General features: G+C 23.2%; 9 protein-coding genes across 9 annotated transcripts; 2 read left to right on the top strand and 7 right to left on the bottom strand. All coding sequences in view use genetic code 6, as the record gives it.

Moving 5' to 3' along the window:
- Positions 1-879: 879 nt before the first annotated feature.
- TTHERM_000134817 (zinc finger, C3HC4 type (RING finger) protein) lies at positions 880-1,611 on the bottom strand (the record flags this gene model as incomplete). The annotated part of the gene is made up of 1 exon (XM_012798521.1): positions 880-1,611. One exon carries the CDS (start codon positions 1,609-1,611, stop codon positions 880-882), a length of 732 nt encoding a protein of 243 aa, XP_012653975.1.
- Positions 1,612-2,383: 772 nt separating this feature from the next.
- On the bottom strand, positions 2,384-3,244 carry TTHERM_000134818 (zinc finger, C3HC4 type (RING finger) protein; the record flags this gene model as incomplete). The annotated part of the gene is made up of 1 exon (XM_012798522.1): positions 2,384-3,244. The coding sequence occupies exon 1, from the start codon at positions 3,119-3,121 to the stop codon at positions 2,384-2,386; it is 738 nt and encodes a 245-aa protein (XP_012653976.1). The 5' UTR covers positions 3,122-3,244.
- A 664-nt stretch (positions 3,245-3,908) lies between these two features.
- TTHERM_000134819 (RING-H2 zinc finger protein) lies at positions 3,909-4,964 on the bottom strand (the record flags this gene model as incomplete). The annotated part of the gene is made up of 1 exon (XM_012798523.1): positions 3,909-4,964. One exon carries the CDS (start codon positions 4,962-4,964, stop codon positions 3,909-3,911), a length of 1,056 nt encoding a protein of 351 aa, XP_012653977.1.
- Positions 4,965-5,173: 209 nt separating this feature from the next.
- Positions 5,174-13,165, bottom strand: TTHERM_00134820 (hypothetical protein; the record flags this gene model as incomplete). The annotated part of the gene is made up of 13 exons (XM_001019662.2): positions 5,174-6,277; positions 6,330-6,823; positions 6,885-8,166; positions 8,217-8,385; positions 8,667-8,847; positions 8,897-9,298; positions 9,352-9,740; positions 9,797-9,926; positions 9,979-10,974; positions 11,028-11,101; positions 11,163-11,350; positions 11,406-11,545; positions 11,605-13,165. 13 exons carry the CDS (start codon positions 13,163-13,165, stop codon positions 5,174-5,176), a joined length of 7,110 nt encoding a protein of 2,369 aa, XP_001019662.2.
- A 1,070-nt stretch (positions 13,166-14,235) lies between these two features.
- TTHERM_00134810 (transmembrane protein, putative) lies at positions 14,236-14,622 on the bottom strand (the record flags this gene model as incomplete). Its single annotated transcript, XM_001019661.1, has 1 exon — positions 14,236-14,622. The coding sequence occupies one exon, from the start codon at positions 14,620-14,622 to the stop codon at positions 14,236-14,238; it is 387 nt and encodes a 128-aa protein (XP_001019661.1).
- A 970-nt stretch (positions 14,623-15,592) lies between these two features.
- TTHERM_00134799 (hypothetical protein) lies at positions 15,593-16,372 on the bottom strand (the record flags this gene model as incomplete). The annotated part of the gene is made up of 1 exon (XM_001470827.1): positions 15,593-16,372. One exon carries the CDS (start codon positions 16,370-16,372, stop codon positions 15,593-15,595), a length of 780 nt encoding a protein of 259 aa, XP_001470877.1.
- A 1,183-nt stretch (positions 16,373-17,555) lies between these two features.
- Positions 17,556-19,067, bottom strand: TTHERM_00134800 (hypothetical protein; the record flags this gene model as incomplete). The annotated part of the gene is made up of 3 exons (XM_001019660.3): positions 17,556-18,089; positions 18,148-18,878; positions 18,932-19,067. 3 exons carry the CDS (start codon positions 19,065-19,067, stop codon positions 17,556-17,558), a joined length of 1,401 nt encoding a protein of 466 aa, XP_001019660.2.
- A 1,436-nt stretch (positions 19,068-20,503) lies between these two features.
- TTHERM_000134778 (transmembrane protein, putative) lies at positions 20,504-20,878 on the top strand (the record flags this gene model as incomplete). Its single annotated transcript, XM_012798524.1, has 1 exon — positions 20,504-20,878. One exon carries the CDS (start codon positions 20,504-20,506, stop codon positions 20,876-20,878), a length of 375 nt encoding a protein of 124 aa, XP_012653978.1.
- A 330-nt stretch (positions 20,879-21,208) lies between these two features.
- TTHERM_000134779 (hypothetical protein) lies at positions 21,209-21,617 on the top strand (the record flags this gene model as incomplete). The annotated part of the gene is made up of 2 exons (XM_012798525.1): positions 21,209-21,248; positions 21,403-21,617. The coding sequence occupies 2 exons, from the start codon at positions 21,209-21,211 to the stop codon at positions 21,615-21,617; spliced, it is 255 nt and encodes an 84-aa protein (XP_012653979.1).
- Between the last annotated feature and the right edge of the window lie 133 nt (positions 21,618-21,750).

The following is a 21,750-nucleotide window of genomic DNA, read 5'->3' on the forward strand; positions in this document are numbered from 1 at the left end:
TTTATAGATTAAAATAAACTAATTTAAATGATTCTAGTTTCGTGTAATTAAAAATGTGAAAAACATATAATAAATACTTTTAAAAGATATTTTCATTCAAGGTTTAGTTAAAGATGAAAACTGCATCAGATTTCTTTATAATTATTTAATAAAATTGAATCAAATATTTTTTTGAAATGTGGAAATCTTTATGTGATTAATATTTTTAAGTACTGTTTAATGATTTTAAACACTTTAAATCAAAGTTTCATATTGCTGTAGAGATTTATTCATTTTAAATAAAGATTTGGATTATCTGAGTTAACTTAAAAGTAAACAATGTTAAAATTAATAAATTTAAAACAAATTTTATTTATGAGTTATAAAATACAAAATAGAGAATATTAAAGATATTTATTCAATAAAATATCATAAATTATGTTTTATTCCATATATAAAAATTAAATTGAAATAAAATTATAAAGAGTATAGTATATAGATATTAACAAATAGAGAGGATATTGAAAAACACTTACTTAATTATGTATGTGTACATTTAATTATTTTTTGTATTTAAGCAATAAATATTTTATTAATTTACAATTTTTGTAAGTTGAAATTTTAACTTTACTAAAACAGTTTAATCAAAACTAATAAATTGATTATTAATAACAGGTGCTAAATAAACATTTAATAAAATAAATACAGAGGTAAAACATTTATGTTTTGTTATTAATAAATATTTTGATAAATTTATATATTAAGTTAGTCAAAATATAGTATTTGATAATTGAGGTCAATTATTTATTAATTATAAAAGATAAGCTTACTAATTGTAGTTTTATATGAGAGTTTAAGGTTAAGCTATATATAGGCAGCTATTAATCAATCGATTAAATATCACTACCCTTCAACTTCTCTTCTGCAATTTGGGCATATTTATGAATTTTCTAACCATTTGCGGATGCATTCGCTATGGAATACATGCATACATTCAAGTTATACAGCTTTTTATTCTATATCAGTATCTTCATTACAAATTGTACATTAATTTCCAAAAATCATATTCATTTAGCTATGACTTACACTATTAACTCTTATATTTTTTCTCTCTGCTTATAGGTTTGTTTCACCTTCTAAGACTAGGTTGTGTTATAATAATAAATGGATGTATTGCTCAAAGAATTCTATTTATATCATCAATTTCAGTGTTTTATGTGTAGTTTATACTAGAAAATAAGTAAATAATTGCACTAATTCTGTAGTGCATAATAAATAGTTTGTAGGATGATTTTCTTCTTAAAATATATCTGGATGCATAATCCATAACCCAAAAATCACTAGAATACCTAGGAGTATTAATATCAGAGAAATAACAGATAGAAATGAATATAACTTAATAAATCTTGGTTTATTTCTGGTAAACAAATATAAGAATAAAACTAGACATCCAAATGAAAATTGGCCAATAGTAAAGTATGGAAGGAATTAGCTATTCAATAAAATAACTGTAAAACTATAAATTTTATAGTAATAAATCCATATTGCAATACAAGCTACTAAAAAGAACAAGTGGATATATTATTCTGTTCTTTATTTTTTTATTTTCTCATTTTAATATAAGTAATCCATCGCTTAAGTATTACGCTACCTTTGATTTGAGTCAATTTCTTTTTTGATTTTTAATATTTATAATAGTTTTCTACTAAATCAGAAATAATCTTTTCAGAATGAGAATCAAGAAATTACTACTTTATTGAAAGAATTTGTAAATTCTTATATCAGTTTTTTGCAGAAGTATTTCAATATAAAATGAAATAAATTAAATATATTTTATATTAAATATATATATTTCTTTAATAAGTATTTTAGTTTCAATATAAGATGTCTTTTTATTCTCTATTTTACATTAAGGTTTAAACAATTTACAAAAAGCTATTTCTTAATTTAAAATTTAAAAAAAAAAAAACACAATTTATATAATTACAGATAAAATATTGTAAAAAGAAACATCTCTTATTAAAATTCAAATTATATATATGTTAGACTGAAATATTTTATCCATTCATTTTATAATACTGTGTTGGTGTTCAATTTAAATATATAAAAGGGGAGTAGTTAAAATTTATGATTTAGTATTCTTTTAAATTAGAATAATTAGAGTTGGTAATACATTAAAAAGATATAAATTTTAGAATACTAGTTATTAAATAGATATTTTTTTAAATAATAATAAAATGAAATTGGTTAATAATAATTATTGATTTTATTGAAAGCACCAAAATTATATTCAAGGATTTTATTTTGTATTTTTTAAACTATATTTTTAATTTTATAAGTAGATTATTAAAATATTTTATTTATTTATTTATTTATTTGTTTGTTTGTTTTTTAATTAATTTTTTCAAAATACTTAATCTCTACAATTAGGACAATACCTTTATTAAAGCAACCATTTGCGTATACACTCACCATGGAAAATATGAAGACATTTAAGCTAAACTGCTTTTTCTTATAGACCACATTCATCATTGCAAATTGTACATATGTTACCATAAACAGGATCAATTTAACTTGGGTCAATGCTCTAAATTCTTTCAACTCTTTATTAAATGTTCTCTTCGTCTTAACGATTATTTTAATTAATCAAGTAATCTTGAAGAAGATTTCTTATTATCTCATTTTATATTAAAACCATTCTTATTTAAAGCTTAATAATTTTATACTCGTAATCTGATTATATCCAAATGGTTAGTACTGTAAGGAACATAAATCCTAAAATTGAGTATGAAAATTAGTATTTTTAATTGAAAGGGTCACTTTAGAAGATAACAGTAATGATAATTAAAATAAAATCAATTAATGTTAGTAATCCTAAGCAGAATGAAAAGCATTTGAATAAAGTGAAGCACTGTATTTTCCTCTTCGTTAGTAAAAATATCATTTAAATTAGACAACTTGTACATATTTAAGCAATATTCATCCCTGATAAAAATCCTTAGACAAATATCTATGCCTCAAAATTTTAGGTTGTAAACAAATATATCCATATTGCAAGAAAAGCTATTGCTAATGCAGATCTTTAATTAGATTCTCTTTTAAGTTTATTAAGATCATCTTCCAGTTCTTCAAGTCCCTCCATGATTAATAACTATTTGATTGCTATCCTAAAAATAACAAAATTGCTATTTTATCTAATTTCTGAAATTAGATTATTTTTAATTCCTTTTTTGATAGAAAATTTAGTTTACTTTTTTATAATTTGATTACATTAATTTATTAATTATAAATTATGTGTTGATTGAGAGAGCATCAACTTTTAAATAAAATAGCTAAATTTTTTGAAAATAATACTAAAAATAAAAACAAATAAGATAAAGCTTTTTATAGATTATTATATATTATTTATCAAGATAAAAATTGTAAAACTAATACAATTAATGATTTTAAGGCATTAGCTATCTAAGAGTTAGTAGACTAGCTTGTAACATTCACATTTGCATGAGTCACAGGGATTTATAAAAGTTTAATTAAACATATTGGAAAAATATTCTGTTTTAAATTATGGATTATCTGGAATTGCTAATAATTATCATTTATATAATCTACCTTATTACAATATATAGTTGGTTCTGTAAAAATTTTAGTGCATATCTAATTAAAAAATATTTAAAAATTATAGAGAGTAGTTAAAATTTATGATTTAGTTTTCTTATAAATTAGAATAATTAGAGTAGTTAATACATTAAAGAGATACAAATTTTAGAATGCTCATTATTTAATACAAATTTTTCTAAATAATAATAAAATAAAATTGGTAAATAATTCTTGATTTTATAGAAAGCATCACAATTAATTATTTTCAAGGATTTTAATTGGTATATTAAACTATTTTATTTATTTTTTATTTGCTTTTTTAATTAATTTTTTCAAAATACTTAATCTCTGCAATTCGGGCAATACCTTTATTAAAGCAACCATTTGCGGATGCACTCACTATGGAAAATATGAAGACATTTAAGCTAAACTACTTTTTCTTAAAGACCACATTCATCACTACAAATTGTACAATTCTTACCATAAACAGGATCTATTTAACTTGAGTCAATACTCTAAATTCTTTCAACTTTTTATTAATTGTTCTCTTCGTCTTAGTAATTTTCAAGAAGATATCTTCTTATTACTTCATTTAATATCATTATATTCATTATTGAAAGATTAGTCATAATTTTATTCTCATAATATGAATACTTAAAAGTAAATACTACTGTAAGGAACATTAGTATTTATTAAGTGAAAGGGTCAGTTTAGGAGATAACATTAATGATAATTAAAATTAAATCAATTAATACTAATAATGCTAAGCAGAATGGAAAGAATATGAATAAAGTGGAGCACTGTGTTTTCCTTTTAGTTAGTAAAAATATCATTTAAATTAGACAACATGCATATATTTAAGCAATATTCATCCCTGATAAATATCCATATAAATATATCCATATCGCAAGAAAAGCTATTGCCAATGCACAACTTTAATTAGATTATTTTTTAAGTTCAATAAGATCAATTTCCATCTAAACAAGTTCCTCCATGATTAACAGCTATTTGATTGATGTCCTAAAAATAAAAAAATTGCTACTTTATCTAATTTCTGAAATTAGATTATTTTTAATTTATATTTTTGATAAAAAATTTAATTCATTTTTTTATAAATTTGATTAATTATTAACTACTGGTTACTAGCCCCTAAGTTAATTAGAGAGCCAAGAGTATCTTTTAATTTAGTACAAAGACTATTAAATACCATATAATCCTTCTTAATTGATCATCAACAAATTGAATAGATCATGTATGACCCAGATTCTGATGAAGATTTAAACTAAAATTAAATGGAGTAACCATTTATTTTTGATTATTCTATTATAACCTAATTTAAAATTAAAATTATTTATTTATGGATAATTTAAAATTTATTTGCAATGCATAGTTTTCCTTTATGTGTGTTCACTAATTCAATTCAAATAACTTGATTACATTAATTTATTAATTATAAATAATGTACTGTTTGAGAGAGCATAAACTTTTAAATAAAATAGCTAAATTTTTTAAACAATTTCATATAATTTTTTGAAGATAATACTAAAAATAAAAACAAATATATTAAAGCTTTTTATAGATTATTTTATTTCATTTATCAAGATAAAAATAATAAAACTAATAAAATTAATGATTTTAAGGCATTAGCTATCTATGAGTTAGTAGACTAGCTTGTAACATTCACATTTGCCTGAGTAATAGGGATTGTAAAAGTTTAATTAAACAGATTCGAAGAATAATCTGTTTTGAATTATGGATTATCAGGAATCGCTAAAAATAGGCAATTATATAATCTACCTTATTACACTATACTTGAATAGTCAAATTTAATAAGAGTTGGTAAATTTTGTTACATATAATACTTTTAAATTTTCATTAATGGCTAGTTCTAATAATTAACTGAATTTAAAAATTGTTCTTTCTAGGGCAGCGATTCAGAAATAGTAATTATTCCTACTACAAGGTATCCATTAGAGTTTGTGAAATTTACTTACATACTAAGAGAGTTTAAATCATTTTTAAATTAGGAAACATTAAAACTAGGAGTCATTTGGTCATCATAACTTTGAATATTATATTACAGAATAGTTGCACCAATACTATTGAATATTGGAAAATAGACAGATTGACTTTAAAGTGCATTTTGTACTTGTTGGGTTGTTTAATCTAAACTGACTGTTTAATTAGGTAAAACATAAATGAAAAAGTTATTATCTGGAGGTGTTTATATCGATTTCTGATAGGATGTTAAATCTTAGCAAGTAGCATTATTAGAATTAATAACTCTTAGGTAGTTAGCTATTATCTTCTAGCTAGTAAAACAAAGCACAGATTATATTTAGACGATATTTGATATTGTAGTGTTTACCTAAATAGTTATTTTATTTACTCTTCCTTTATTGTCCAAGGCTTTGAATGTAAAGGATCTTTAATTACTAAACATACCTATTTAATTCCTGCAGTAGTATTAAAAGTAGTAAAACTATCTACTAACTAAATTTGGAATCGTTACTTAAAATTGCATCGAAGGTTAATTCATCAAAATGAAATCATAACAGTAACTGTTCCCATTATTTATGCAGCTAACATAGTTTTTCTAAGTTATTAGAGTGTTGAACATGTAGTTAGAATCAAAAATATCGTAACTAAGGCTTTATGGTCCAGCCACCCAAAGGATATAACCTGGTTAATCACAGCCAACCTTTTTATGATTTGTGTAAATGTTAATTATATTTTATATTTAAAATAATTACTTAAATTTAAATTGAATTTCCAGTTTAGGGGCTCATCACTATGGCAGCTGGTTGAGGAGTACTAACCTAAGTGCTTGAACTGGTTACTTGTAGCACTATGTTATTTGAATTAGCTTTAAAATATTAGCTATTCTATACGGCCATTTACAATTAGAGAGTTTAACCTGGATTAGCATTGATATTGCATTTTACTTCGAAGTAAACTCTAGTTTATCCCACTGAGATGTTAGAAGAATTAACTAAGGTTCCGTCTGAAAAAGTGAAGCTACCAGTAGATGTTGGATCTAGAATGGTAGCTTACAGTTGAAAGGCATCTAGAGGGATGCATTAACTTAAGTCTACTTAAATAGTCATCTATCCTCCCTATACAATTTGTATTTAGCTAAAATAATTTTATAAAATACAAGGCAGATTGGAAAGAATAATAGAAAGTCTAGGAACTCTTTAATATATCTGGTCGTTCTAACTTTTCACAAAATCAATATTATAAAATCCTTTTTTGATTAATTAAATTTATAATAATATGTTATTAAATGTAATAAATAAATAATTTACCAATATTAGAATTGGATAGCCCTGCAATTTAGAAGGACTCATAAGGATCTGCTATTATAGCTTACAAAGGAAAATTTTGTAATTTGAGAGTAGAAAGTGTTTAGCTTGTATTAACTGTAAATTAACTTTAAAATACTGTGTTATCTAAAGGTTATAAAGTAAATAAAGATTTGTAATATCCTTGATAAATTGTAAAACTGTCTGTGTTTATCCATTTTAGAAGAGATAAAGTCGTATCAGAGACAAATTTTAAAGGTAAAGCCGCATATGAAGTTGTGGAAGCAATGATATTTTGAAGATTGATATCATAAATCATAAAATTAAAAACTAGCATATCAGACAAAATTCCAGTAAAAGACTCTGGAATATAGATATTGTAGAGATTAACTGTGTATTGGCTGCTACCAAAAAAGTTTTAAGGATCTTTTACTAAAGATATTTATATATATCTTTGATTAAGGAAATTACATCCATATGATAAATTGTCCTGTCTTGAACTTGTTTTGATTTCACAAGAGACAGGGTCAGTGTCAAGAATATATTTGGAAAATTATGGAGGGAGTTCAACTAATAAGTAGTAGATATAATTAAATGCACCCTAAGATATGTTCATGTCAAAGCTAAATAATTGATTTTTTCCATAATAAAATTAGTTCATATTTTAAGCTGCTTAGTTATACACTTTTGTTACACTTATACTTTTAACATTAGAAGGATTAACTGATGTTTTTAATAAAAGAGGCACAATACTCTAAAAATCACAAAGGATAAAATCCTATTGGTTAATTTAAGATCTGTAATCTCTAATTAAGCAAATGTAAATTCCACTTGCAGAAGGGTCAATTTAAGAACTTGCCAAATTACTTATTTCTAAAGTAAATTAGCCGTTTGGTAGTATTGGACCCTAACTCAATTAAATAAATAGTTATCGAGGCTAAGAAGGATCTAAGCTACACTAAACTATTATTCCATTTTATTTACAACTTATAGAATCAGATAATAAGCTATTGAATGAAGCAGGGAAATTAGCATAAATGGCGCTGTATTGGTCTATGTTTTATCCAACAAGTTAGTTGGTTATTTAAAATTTATAACTAGTGAATTATCCTAAACTATACCCAGTCCAAGATAGTAGCTAGATCTATGTATTTTAGATTATAGAAGTAAATTGTATGCTGCTAAAAATGATTGGTTAAACACTGCTATATATTTAGATATTATCTTTATCAAATACTTGCATAGTAATTTGGTTACCTTAATATGTGCTGCTTGGTACTCTAATCTATTTTTTTTAAGAAATTTAAAATTTTAGATTCAAATAAAAATTCTTACATTAACACAGTAAAGCTAAAAAGAATAATTCTAAGGATTCAGCAAATCACTTTTTAAAGTAATTTAAATTTGATTTGAATTAGTAAAAACTATCTAAGAAAACAAGTAGCTTCTCTAAAATTAATTATTAGGACTGCCTGTGATCATTTAGTTTACTTAACAATCAAGTCTATGATTAATTCAACAATTTAATAAATAAAAATAAATTTATCTTAAGTAAAAGATTCAAAAATAAAAGTAAATTAACTCAATAATTATTATTTCAATAAATTATTAAGCTAGATTATGTTTCTAAAATATAAAAAATTAGAAAAATGAGAATTAAAATAATTTAAAAATTCAATTTTTCAGTAATTAATTGGTTGTAACTAAAAATTACTGTAATAATATTAATCATATAGTAGACTAGCTTTTATGTATTGAATAAATAAATGAAATATAATTAATTACATATCCATTCTTTGATTGTCATTCATGTTTTAATCCATCAAAAACCCAATGTTGAGTAGGAAGTAAGTTCCTTAATTAATTCTATATCTTTAGCTTAAAACTTAAAACTGTAATTTCATGTAGCCCCTTCCCCTTGAATTGATAAATTTAGTTTTCAAATCCGTTATTTATAGCTAATTACCTTAATAAAATATTTTTAAAGTTTTTTTACATATTTATTTATATAATACCTAGAGGCGTATTTCCTAACTGCAGTGAACCTCCTTAGCATGACTCAGTTATAACTTTTACTGTATCTGGAGCAGAAAAAACTGACGGAAAATTATCTGTAGGATTTAAATTAGAATCAGGTAGCATGATGTTAGCACTATAAACAACACTGGTTTTATCAAAGTTGGTAGATGAATTATCATTCACTTAAAAAGTAAGAGAGAATGTTTAACCTTTCAAAAACACAAATTTCTATAAGGCCACTAATTTTGCTCTAGCTGTTTAAGAATTAGTCCAAGTTGGTATGCATTAAAAATAATTTTAAAACTACAAATATCCTTATATTTAGCAATATGATCCATCCAACACAAAACCTGCAACCTAAGTACTAAAGTTGATTTCAATCATAAAGCTATTTATATCTTTAATAAACAACTAAATTATTTAAAATGGCTAATTAAAGAATTAAAAATACTTGTTAGAGATAGAGGATCAAATGAATAATCTTAATTGAAACTTATAGGTACTGTTATTACTTACTTTCCTTAAGTGTTTGGCTATATAGATGGCGAAGTTGAATCAATAATACATTTTTGCATATTAGAAAGAGGAGCCTGAACTTTATTAGTCTCAATATAAGAAGCAACAAGCAGACCATTGTTATTAGAAACAGCATATTGAAAGATATATTACATGTTCAAGTTAGAACCCCAAAAATAAGAGAAAGGAGTATTAATATTTATAATATTTGCATTACCAGATGCAAAAAAGGTTGGAGAAAGTGCTGGATCGTCGACAGGACAAAATAATACAAAATAAATACCGTTTTATCCATTCCCAGCAGGATGATTTACTAAGTTATATCTTTTTTTATTAAATAATATTTTTTAAGAAATTATTTTTTTAAATATTTAAATTACGAAGCCAAAGAACATTATTTAAATGATCCTGGATATATTTAGAAGCTAATACTCATTTTTGAACTACTAAAAACGTCTTGATTTCTACTTACGATTGTTAAACCTGCACCCCATAATCCGTTATTATTTCCTTAAATTAATATTTATTTTTAAGTGTTTATTTTTTTTTAAATTTGAATTACCACTAACAGTTATTGAAGTATCTGCTGCAGCATTAAATTAAATAGAACCAGTCTATGAAGATCTAACGTTTGAAGCATCTGCAGAATAAGAAAATTTTTTTCCAGGCGGTTAGAGAGGAAAAGAATAAGGGTTAGTTTAAGGTGCTAAGCCTTATAAAACAGTAACTGGATTTGTTACTGTTGTATCACCTAATGAAGGAGGACCATATAATCTAAATATTGCTTACATTTTATTTTATCCATTTATTAAACCTACTACGACTCTAATTGGTAACTTTTAGCTTTTGTTATTTGCAAGAGGTATGATAATATTAAATGGCTAAGTGATATCAGTTGAGGCTTACAAAGTTACTAACACCATTGTATGAAGGAAATAAGAATCTAAATTACCAGCATTAGTTACTTAGTAACCATAACACTCCTTTTCACTACACCCATAAGAATAAGGTTTTGCAACATTTGTGGTTGAAATTTTGTTCCAAAAAAAGTTAGTTAAATCTACAGATTCATCTAAAAATATTGCTAATTGAGTTGTTCCAGAAGCTTATGCACTTGGAAATTGGCCTCCTAAACGAAATAAAACAGGAATATTGTAACCATTATTGTATTAATTCGTAGAATCAACATAAAAGTTTGCATAGCCAAATTTAACTGTTGTTAGAGTCTGTCTTACAATTGTATAAGCATTAATTAAGTTAGTTGAAACAAAATTGTATGAAGTCGGAATTTATTGATTGGTCATGATACCCTTCATAAAAGTTACTACAAAATCTAGCACTTTGTCATCTGCTAAGTAGGTAGTATGTGTGAACTAAGGATTAAATCTTACATTTCTCAGTGCAATAATTCCATTAGCTCCTACACTTGATCCCTTTCCTTAAAAATTAAAGCAGTTTGACACTGCACTTGGGCTTGTACCTGGATCAAGTTCTGATTATAAAACACCACAATCAAAAAATGCTAAACCCAAACTGACTTCATCAGTTAAAGAAGGATCTATTTAATAGATAAAAAATATAATTCTTTAAAATTAATTGCATTTTGTATACCTTTTAAAATTAAAGTCTTTGTATTTTTTATACTGTTTGCATCATATTTGGCACAGTAATTATTAGCAACACATCTTATTTTTAAAAATAAAATTTTTTAATAAACATATTTCATAGAACGAACAAAAGAAATACCTAAAGCTTGCTTGGTCAAGTTACCCAGCGTTATTCATAGCTGCAAAATCTAATCCAAGATTTTATTTACCTGAACTGAATTAGATAACATTATAATTAAAAAGTACAGTTTATCTAAAGTAAAGCTAGCTAATGAAGGAGTTTGAGCATAAAGCTAAGTTTTAATCACAATAATTTTATGCTGGTACCTTTAATTTATTAAAAATTTCTTAATATTTAAAAATACAAATCTAAAAAAGATACATTTAATAAAAACAAAATAGCCTATTCATTTTAATCAGGAGTAATCCCAACAGAGCCTGTTGTGGTAGAATATGCAGTGTTATAAATATTATTTAAGCTTGTACTTTCAGGAGCTGAAATCACAGATGTATACTCAAAAGCTATTTATTAAAATAAACCAATTAAGTTAAAAAATTAAAAAGTTAATTAAATAAAATACCTTATGAATGCCAGCCAGTGGGTGATAAATCTCTAAGATCTGCATTCACAAATAGCTTGACCTAAATCCCATTTGTTTAAATAAATGAATTTTGAGGATTGTTATATTCTTATATATTAAGAGAGCAAAAGCTAGAGAATTAGTTTTATAGTACTTAGTTATTAAAAAAGGCTTTGAAAGCTATACTATAGCTCTAATATGCTACTATTGCACCTATATTATCACATATTATTTAGGAATTTAAGTATTTACAATACACACTATTTCCTTAAATTGCTGGAAGAGTAGTAGTTATGCTTGAGCTAAGTACTTCAGTTGCTGGTGCAACATTCAGCACTGCTCTAAGAATTCTTTAGTTAGGAAGAGAAAAGCTTTGCTCAGAATGAAATGTAAGCCTTATAGAATTATAAACAGGGATAGAGGTACTGCTTGCTGATTAAAAGACACCAAGAGGGAAATTTGTTTCTTCTTCATTATAAGCCACTCCAAAAAATAAATTTAGATGCTCAACATCTATTGTGATAGCTTGAGTACTAAGTATTTATTTATTTATCCTATATGATGATAGCTATTTTGTATAGTAATTTCCCATTATTAAAGTTACATCATTATCAACTGAGTAATAAGCATTTTAAACAGGAACCAGTATTTAAAATTGATCATTTACCTGCACATCAGAGATAATTGACGCCTCTAAATAATTTTCAGTAGTATCCACATTACAAGAAGTAACAGGAGGACTAGTCAATACATTACTGGAAAGCTAAATTAATTGGCAATAATTAAGTAATATGAAATCTAAGGTTCCAGGAGAATTAATTGAAAACCTGAAGAAAGCAGATCCAGGTATATTTGAGTCTGAAATAATAATTATTGATAACCAATAAGAAGTTCCCATTGTAGTAAATGGAGGCGCAGCTAAAGATGTAGTTAACCCTAAAGAAGTAGATACACTTAAATTAACATAATTCCTTATATTACTATCACTATCTGCAATTTTATTGATTATAAAGTTATTTTGATTATTGTATAATGGAGTTAGTGGATTATTTATCGTGAAACTACCACTATTGACGTTCTTAGTATAAACAATAGGATTTTGGTTATCAGAAACTACTAAAATACGAGCTCCTTAGCTAAACCATCCAAATGTACTTATTAGTTCAGGAAAAACATATATTGAGTAGAATGTATTCATACTTAAGTCATTAGTAATAATAAATGTATACTCATTAGCTCCTAAACTTACGGTGGATTATATTTTTGTGAGTGTTGTTGGGTTAGGTGGACTACTAGTTGCTTAAATTATTGATGCGTATACAGCTGTTTGAGCTGTTTGGTGCAAACTTAGAGGAAATTACAATCTAATATAATTATTAGCTGGTATATCTTAATCCAAGTTGAAGTCAATTTAAAAATACTTCACATTTGCTTGCATATTATACTGAACAATAGGTTTTCTCGTAGTTATGTAACCATCACATAAAACCTCATTTATCTGTTAGAGAAAAAAAAAAAGCTATTGTAATAAAATAAATCTTAGAATTCTTAGTTTGGACATTTTATTGTTTGAGCTTTCTGTTAAGAGAGTGTAAATAAAGTTACAATCAATAAAAAATTTAAATAAGATTTATATATTTTGATTTTTAATATTACTAAATTTTCAAAATATCTAAGATGATTAAATTATCTCTCTTCCACAAATTATCAAATTATTATAAAATTTCAATTCTAAACTAATATAAACTTTAATCCATTCATATTCAGTTGTTGAATGCATGTGTTAGCATTTTATAATAGTCCTTTTCATATAGAATTAATTCATCTAGAATAAAAATAAATTTATGATTTAATTAACCACAATTTTTATTCACCTTAAATTTCATAACTATAAAAAATATCAATTTTATTAAATGCTCGTTTATCAGCTAAATGAACAATTAGCTATTGAATCAAAATAGCTTTGGAAGTCTTAATTTGGATATTTAATTGTTTTAGATTTTTGTTAAGAGTAAATATAATCACATTAAATATATTAAAAAAATTAAATATAATTGATTTGTAATATTAATAAATTTTCAAAATAAAAAAGATGATTAAATTATCTTTCTTCAATAAGTAACCTAATTAATATAAAAATTAAATTCTAAACTTATATAAACTTTAGCCTATTCATAAGCAGTTGTCGAATGTATGTGCTAGTGTTTTATTAAAGGTTTTTTATATTGAAATATTTCATTTATTAAAAAAATGTTTTTATGATTTAGTCAGACACAATTATTAAATATTTATAATTATATAACTAATACATAAAATAAATTTAATAATCTATGCTTAGTTTTTTTATATTAAGTATTAATTGCTTGATAGTATTTAAATTTACTCATATAAAAATCTTATTTAAATCAATAAATTGAGTTTATGATTCATAATTATTTATTATTTTAAATGAAAAAAATATGTTATATCAATAAATAAATCTTTGTTTAATTTTTAGCAACAAAATGTAATTTATGTATTTATATAGAATATGTCAAATTTAAAATTTAAATTTTATATACAATTTGATAGATATTAATGCAAGATGGGAATATATAATAATAGAATAATTATTTCTATTTTTAAATTTGTTCAATGCCAGTATTAAGAGTTTGTCCAATATTGCATATTATATTTGCGAAGAAATTCATTTTTTTGTTATTCTTCAATTTTTCCATCCATGATTTAATCTATTTTTGATTTGAATTCATCTTTTTCATAAGACTATTTATATTTTTTTGACTAAACTTTCAAGTACCAGAGAGGTAAAATAAGATCCCAAGATTTTAAAGAGAAAGCTGGACTGAATTTCTTGATAAAGAGAGAGCGGATTGTGAAAGAAGTAATGTAAATTAAAAAGGATGTAGAAGTAACTTGTAAAATTTCTCCTGAATCATAATATCTTCCATCTAAATTTAAATCAATTTTCTTCTTTTCTTCTATATTTTTAGTAGATTAGACGAATGCATGGAAATTCATTTGTTTATTTGAAGTTCAATTTTAAAAATGAAATTATTTTAGTAAATTATTTCCTTTTTTTGAAATCACTAATGTTTTAGATTTTGGATTAATCAATTTGAGAATTTTCTTAAAATCTATTTAATATTAATTATTGATATTCAAGATTTGTTTAAAATCAAAGTCTATTAATTTATAAATTTATAGTGAGTTTTATATTTTCAAAAGAATAATTTTAAAATATTTCAAAAAAATCCTTATTTATTTAAAAATAAAGTATCAAAAATTATTACGATATTTCATTTTAAGTTATATATCAATTAAAACTATTTGATGCCTTTATTTCTTTAATTAAGTAAGTAAGTAAATATATAAGAAATCAAGTTAATCACAATAATGGTTATTTTAAACACTAAATAAAATGTACTTCATACACTATAGCAAATATTAGATGTTACAATAGTAAAATCTTAAGAATTTAAATAAAAATAATATCTAATCCACTTTGCCCTTCTAATATTTTGTTTAAAAATACACTAAAGTCAAGAAAGTATATGGTAGTTATTTTTAATGTGTTAAAAATTAAAGATATATATTAAAATAATAAAATTAACAACATTATTAAGTTTAACTTAATTAATAAATACTTGGAGAGCTTTAAAGAAATAAGAATTTTAGTAACAAAAATATTTTTCATTATATATTTACTTTAAAAAGATATGACTAGTTATTTTGTTAGTTTATGGATAATATTTAGGAGATAACATCATCATTTTTCAAAAATAATGTTAATTATTTTAATAGTATTAATTAATAAATGATATTTTGTTTATTTATTTTTTATCTTGCTAATTTTGGTAAGTTATTCGTTTGTTTGGTTTTTTGTTTGTTTAACATTATATAGTTATAATGAGTGAAATCAAATAAACAAAATTTTTTTGGTATAAACTTTATTTATTTGAATAGTAAAGCTTAGTTAATTTTTAGTCTTTCATTTTGAGTTATTTTTCTAAATAGACTCTAATAAACTCTAATATTATTGCTTGGATGGAGGAGTTTAAGAAGGGCAAGCATCAATTATTGTTGCAAATAGGCACTTTTCACATAAATCAAAATCACATTTTACACATCTCCAACGATTAAAATTTGTAGTTTATCCAAATCCTGTTACTCCACTTAGGCATCCACCTTTGTTTTTCTTTGATCCATCACAGCACCACCCATTATCATCAAACCATCTAGTCATTACATGTTCGTGGATATTTGAGTTTACTTGATATAAATATGTCATTTAAGGGTTTTCTAGATAGAAAAAGATACATTTTGAACATAGATCAAAATCACATTTACTGCAATTATATCTTTCTATTCCTTTAGATTCAATTTAAGCACTCATATTACTAAGGCAGCCAAGATAATCTTTAGCATCACAAATCCAATCTTCTTGGTTGTAGCTTCTATATAATGTGTGTTTTGTATGTAAAGGATGATCAATTTATTCTGGTAACATTGCAACTTCTTACATTTCATTTACGCAAGAGCTACATATCATAAAATTAGGGCATTTTTATTCGCAAATATATTTAGTTACCTAAGGATTAGTGATTTTCAAATCAAATTATGAACTATTCTTACATTAATTAGGATTAAGTTTCTAGCCAGAACAAACCCAAGGTTTAAAAACTTCCTTATTTTTATCATCATCTTGGCTTTGAATCTATTCTACAACCCTATGAGGGTGAATTTTCAACAGTATAAGTGCTTTTTCCATATTATCTTAAAATTTACTAAAAATGAAGGTTTTCTTATTAATTCAAAAGTTAAAAATTAATAAAAAGATTTATTTAAAAACAATTCTAATAGGTTTTTGTGTAATAATTTTGATAAAAAGAAACTATGTTATGTATGTTCTTTATAAATATGCAATAGTTATTAATTTATTGTTTTTTTTCATTCTCATTTATTTTAAAATGTTTTGAAAAAATAGCTTAAATTACCCAAAATTTTAAGTTAATCATTCATTATTTTTATGAGAAGTATTAAAGTAAAATGAATAATAAATAAATAAATTATTTTATATGATAAAAAAGGAAAAAATTAAAGTTACTCTAAAATAAATTAGCACACAAAAACAGCTTTATGAATAATATTCATAAAAGCAGTAAAAGTTTTGTATATGTTTACTATTGGGATTTACAATCAAAAAAGTATATTTTATAATCAATTTTATCAAAAAATAGTTTAATTTCATCAAAATATTTTCTTTTTTAAGTTGAATTCAAATAAAATGTAAAAAAAATTACTTACTTTATTTTATCAGAAATAAATTATAAATTCAGATCTATCAAAAATAAATAATCACTTTTAATTAATTTTTAATAAAATAATATTTCCCATACAAAGTTACAAATTTAGGTTTTATTTGCTATATTAATTTAAATATGAAAATATATTTTGTTATCCATTTTAATTAAATAACATTAATTCACTAAAATTTTTAACTTAAATTTATTCAAGATAAAAGCAAATTAATTCTTATATTTGATCAGAAGATGAATAAAAAATCCAATCCTTTCAAAGGTAAATATTTACCATCCATAGCTAAAATTTTATTGTTTATTTAAAATTAAAATAGTTTTTATAAAATTTTTATTAAAAATAGATTAAATTCATCAGAGTTTTAGCATATAACTCCTATTTTTTAAGATTTATTCATATAAAAATTATGCTTAGAGTTAGCATCGTTGTTATTTACACTCATTTAGTTTGAATAAAAGATATTTTCTAAAATGTAAAAAATATTTAATTTTATTAAAAAATGAGTTAAAATTAGATTTATTCAAAAAAAAAAATAAATGATTTTATTATTTTTTAATAAAAATACACACTCTGCATAGCAGTTAAAATTTAGTGTTTATTTGATATCTAAAATTACAATAAAATATATTTTATAATCAATTTTGATATTCTTCTTCTTAAATTGCTTTAAGCTCTTCTTCTAAGATTTATTCCTATTTTTATAGTCTTTAAAAAATTATTTCTTTTTTTAAATAAAATTCAAATCTTTCTTTAAGTAAAACTATCTTTGAAAGACATTTCTCTCTAACTTTTTTTAAATTTTCATCTACCCTTTTAGGACAAACAATTATTTTTTTTGCTACTAAAATTTTAGTCTGATCATTTTTGTTTACTTTTTTAATAACTCTTCTTAAGTTATTTAATACAGGTTTATCCTTATTATTTTCAACAGTATTTTTTTAAGGGGAATTTGATGTTTATGGTTAATTATTATGTTGAGAGCTATTTAATATATTCTAATTTTCGCACATAATTGACTTTTGATTTTCAGATTAATAATAATTAGATGAGGTTAGCTCCTAGGTTTGTATTGGAACAAATTTGTTTTTTAGATTAGCTTATAATTCCTATTTTATTTTATAGCTTTCTCTTAAATATGCAATATGCAAATCATATTTTTCTCTTTCTTTCTATTAAAATAATTAAAATTTAAAAAAATTTTATCCTTTAAGAAAAAAAAATATTTACTAAGTTTAAATATTCTGATTGTTCGAGATTCATAATAAAGAATGAGTTATCAGAGTTAGACATATTTAGCAGTTTTTTACTGTTAAACATAAGTAATATGTCATCTTTATACCTTACACAAGAGACAAAATTCTTTTTACCGAAATAATTTTGTATCCTGAATGAATTAAAATTGGTTGTTTCAACTTCCATAATTATTCTAGGTTTTAGGGATTACCTTATGAATGCCTAATCCTCACAAATAAGATTTATCTCATTTCGTGGAATAATTTCAAATTATTCATCTATTTTTTCGTGCTTTTAAATATATTACTTCATACCTTAATGATCTTTTACTAAACGAAATTAAGCTACATTTTAATATAATTCATCATTAAATTTAAAGTAAATTAGTTTATTCTTTTAGATATTCTTTGTCAGCAATTGGCTTTTCAGAAATTAACTTCTTATATCTTCTAAATCTTAATAAACAATTTAGCTCTACTAATCTTAATGTAATTTGTTTTCTTCAGCAATAAAATAAAATTTTAGGTAATCTTTCATTTCACTTTGCTTAAATTAGATGGTTCTTTATTAGTTAGCATATACACTATTTTTTTCATTTAAACATCTACAGAAATTTATATTTTTGCTTAAAGTAAGAAGATCAAAATCATTTTCTTCTTTAACTAATTTGAGATGATAAAAATTCTTTGGGCAAACAAGAAACTTTAATAACCCATCTTGGTTCTCTATATAAAAAATATTAAATTTATAATTTCTTTAATTAAATAATTTTATAAACCGTTTTTTAAAGCAAATTCTTTAAGTATTTCACATTCAGCCAAGTGAGAAATAAACTATTTCGGATTATCAAAAACATGAGTCTTATCTTCAGAAGGGCATTTCAATTTGTTATAATACTTACTTATTGCTATCATTCTCAACAATCTAATAATATTTCTAACAAATAATTATTATTATTAAATTTAAAGAAGTTAATTTAACTTATAAATTAATATTCAAACTGATTTTGAGTAATTAAAACTATTTAAGTAAAAATTAGTCAAATTATAACCAAGAAACACAAAATAAATCAATCTCTTACATTTTAATTTTACAAAAATTTTGTTTTGTAGTAAATTTTTTATCTTTTTTGCATCAGACCTAAAAAAATAAAATAAATTCATTAAAAAAATAATTTACTTTGTATATATCAATAAATTTAAATTAAAAAAAATTTTTTAGAAAAAATTAAGAAATGTTAAATAGAAATTCAAACTATAGTTTTTAATTGAAGAGATTGATTTTGTTAACATTTTTAAAAAAATTAAATTTATTTGGCAAAATTTTCACTAATTTTCAGTAAAAATTAAAAAAACTCTTAACTATAAATCAAATAAATTATTTTAAGAAAGTTAACATTTAAACAAAAATTTATTATTTATTTTTCTAATTTGACTATTCAGAATGATATTTTAACATTGTGATCTTGATCGACTTAGTTAATTAAATTAATTAGTCCTTGCTAGAAGTTATCATTTTCTCTAATTGCACCTTAGCTAAGTTTAGTCGAAAGCCCATTATTTTATTTGGAATACTTTCCATAAAAGTAATTGCTATAATTAAAGAAATTTTTCTTTTCATTTTCCTTTTGAGTGTTTTAAAGGCTTTGTATGAAAATTTATCTTTCTATCTCATCATCTTTTTAGAGCATTTTATCAAGAGAAAACTTAGGTTTATAAGTGATTTAAGACAATTAACCCATCATTTCCGGAGGTATCCTAAGTCCCTAATTCTGTATTTTTTGTTATCTAATACTCTCTTCTTATATTTCATTTAGCTTTTAAATAGTTTACTGAACTTCATTTGTTGATTTTATTCTCAATTCTTTTTTTTTCATTAATGGAATGTCTTTTATTTAAGTATCTCTATCTGCTTCTTCATCATCTTCAAAATGATTATCAACATAGTTGTTATGCTAATGAATATCAATTTTACCCTGTGAATGAATGCTCCCTATGCTATTTTTACTTTTTTGGTTGTTGAAATTTTAGTGTTCTTTTTTTTCTATTTTTATACTTGATACTTTTTTTAGTTCGTATTCATCATTCAAATTTTTATCAGGAAATTCAATTTATCTTCTACTATTTACAGATTTAGTTCTAAAAAGTTATTCTTAAGACATAGGCTTATTTAAAGGAGTTTTAGAATTAGTTGAGTTGGGCATAAACTAACTATTTGTTTGATTAAAAAATTTAGTTCTTGCAGTTTTATTAAAATCATAGTTGTATTCTCCAGTAAATTTAGGCGAAATGACATTTTTTAAGCGGAATTATTGCTTAGGTAATATTTTTTCATTCATTATTTTTTAAAAATGATACTATTTATAATCAATTATTTGCATTAATTTATCTTAAGGAATAGAGGATAAAACTTTCCTTAGAGAAAGTCCTCTTCTGTCCATAATTTCTTTAGATATTTTCTAGCTACCCATGATGTGATTTTACAATTCGATCATTTGCTGTTTTGTATGAGAAAAAAATTTGCGCTAGTTGTTATCTATTAATAGAACTTCTTCTCTATTTTTTTTTATTCGAGTTTAGTTTGCATTATTTTCTTTCATCATTTATTCAAGTTTTTCAGTGCGTAGTTACATCTTTTACTCTTCTTATTTCTCTCTCAGCTGTTTATAATTTTTATAAAGATCTTAATTATCTTCTTCGCTATCAACATTTTGAATTTTATTTGAAATGTCTTTAGCGTATTAGCTCATATGAGTTGGAATTGTGTATGTTTAATTTTAATTATTTGTAATATTTGGCTGAGACAAAGTATTTTATTAAAAGGCCTTGCGTTTTTGTTTTCTTTCTTCCATAATTGTAGGTACCTTTATTCTATTTAGCTAAATATAGCCATCATTCCATAAGAAGAGTGTATTGTGCTTTTTATCTATAGGCACACACTGTTTAGTTTACTCATTTTCTTCACTACAAACCTTATTGTAATTTTAAATATAAGTCATAGGTGAAGGTAATCTTTGATACTTAGTTGTTTCAGAGCCTTTCAGCTTGCTTGAGCGATGAAATTCCATTTTCAAGTGATAAAATATTCTTAATAAAGTAAAAATTAAATTATATTTATCTTTATTTATGGTAAATTTCTATTATATTCTACACAGAAATAAATAAATATTTATTTATTTGTAGAGCAAGTAAATTCTTTATATTTAATATAAATTTTTACCTAATTCTTAGTTGCTTTTTTTTTAATTAGTTATGTTATTAAATGAATTAGAAAGATATTTTTATAAATGCATCAAAGCAAGATAGATCATTTAAAACTAAAACATTGTTATGCCATTCAAAAAAAAAAAAAATCAAATTACAATTTTGAGAGCAGGTCAGTAAAATTACAAATTTTATTGCAATTTGTAGTTTTGTATAATTTATGAACAATTTACATTAGAATAAACATAAATATAAGATTGAAATTTGTTATTGGAGTTTTTTTAATAAAATAATTATAATTTGTTAGCTAATTATTATTTTAAGTTATATTTTTACTACTAATAGTAATTTATTTGTAGTATTTGTTAATTTATTTTTAAGTTTTATATTTTAA

This window comes from Tetrahymena thermophila (assembly GCF_000189635.1).
Source record: "Tetrahymena thermophila SB210 genomic scaffold scf_8254582, whole genome shotgun sequence".
Lineage (NCBI taxonomy): Eukaryota > Ciliophora > Oligohymenophorea > Hymenostomatida > Tetrahymenidae > Tetrahymena > Tetrahymena thermophila.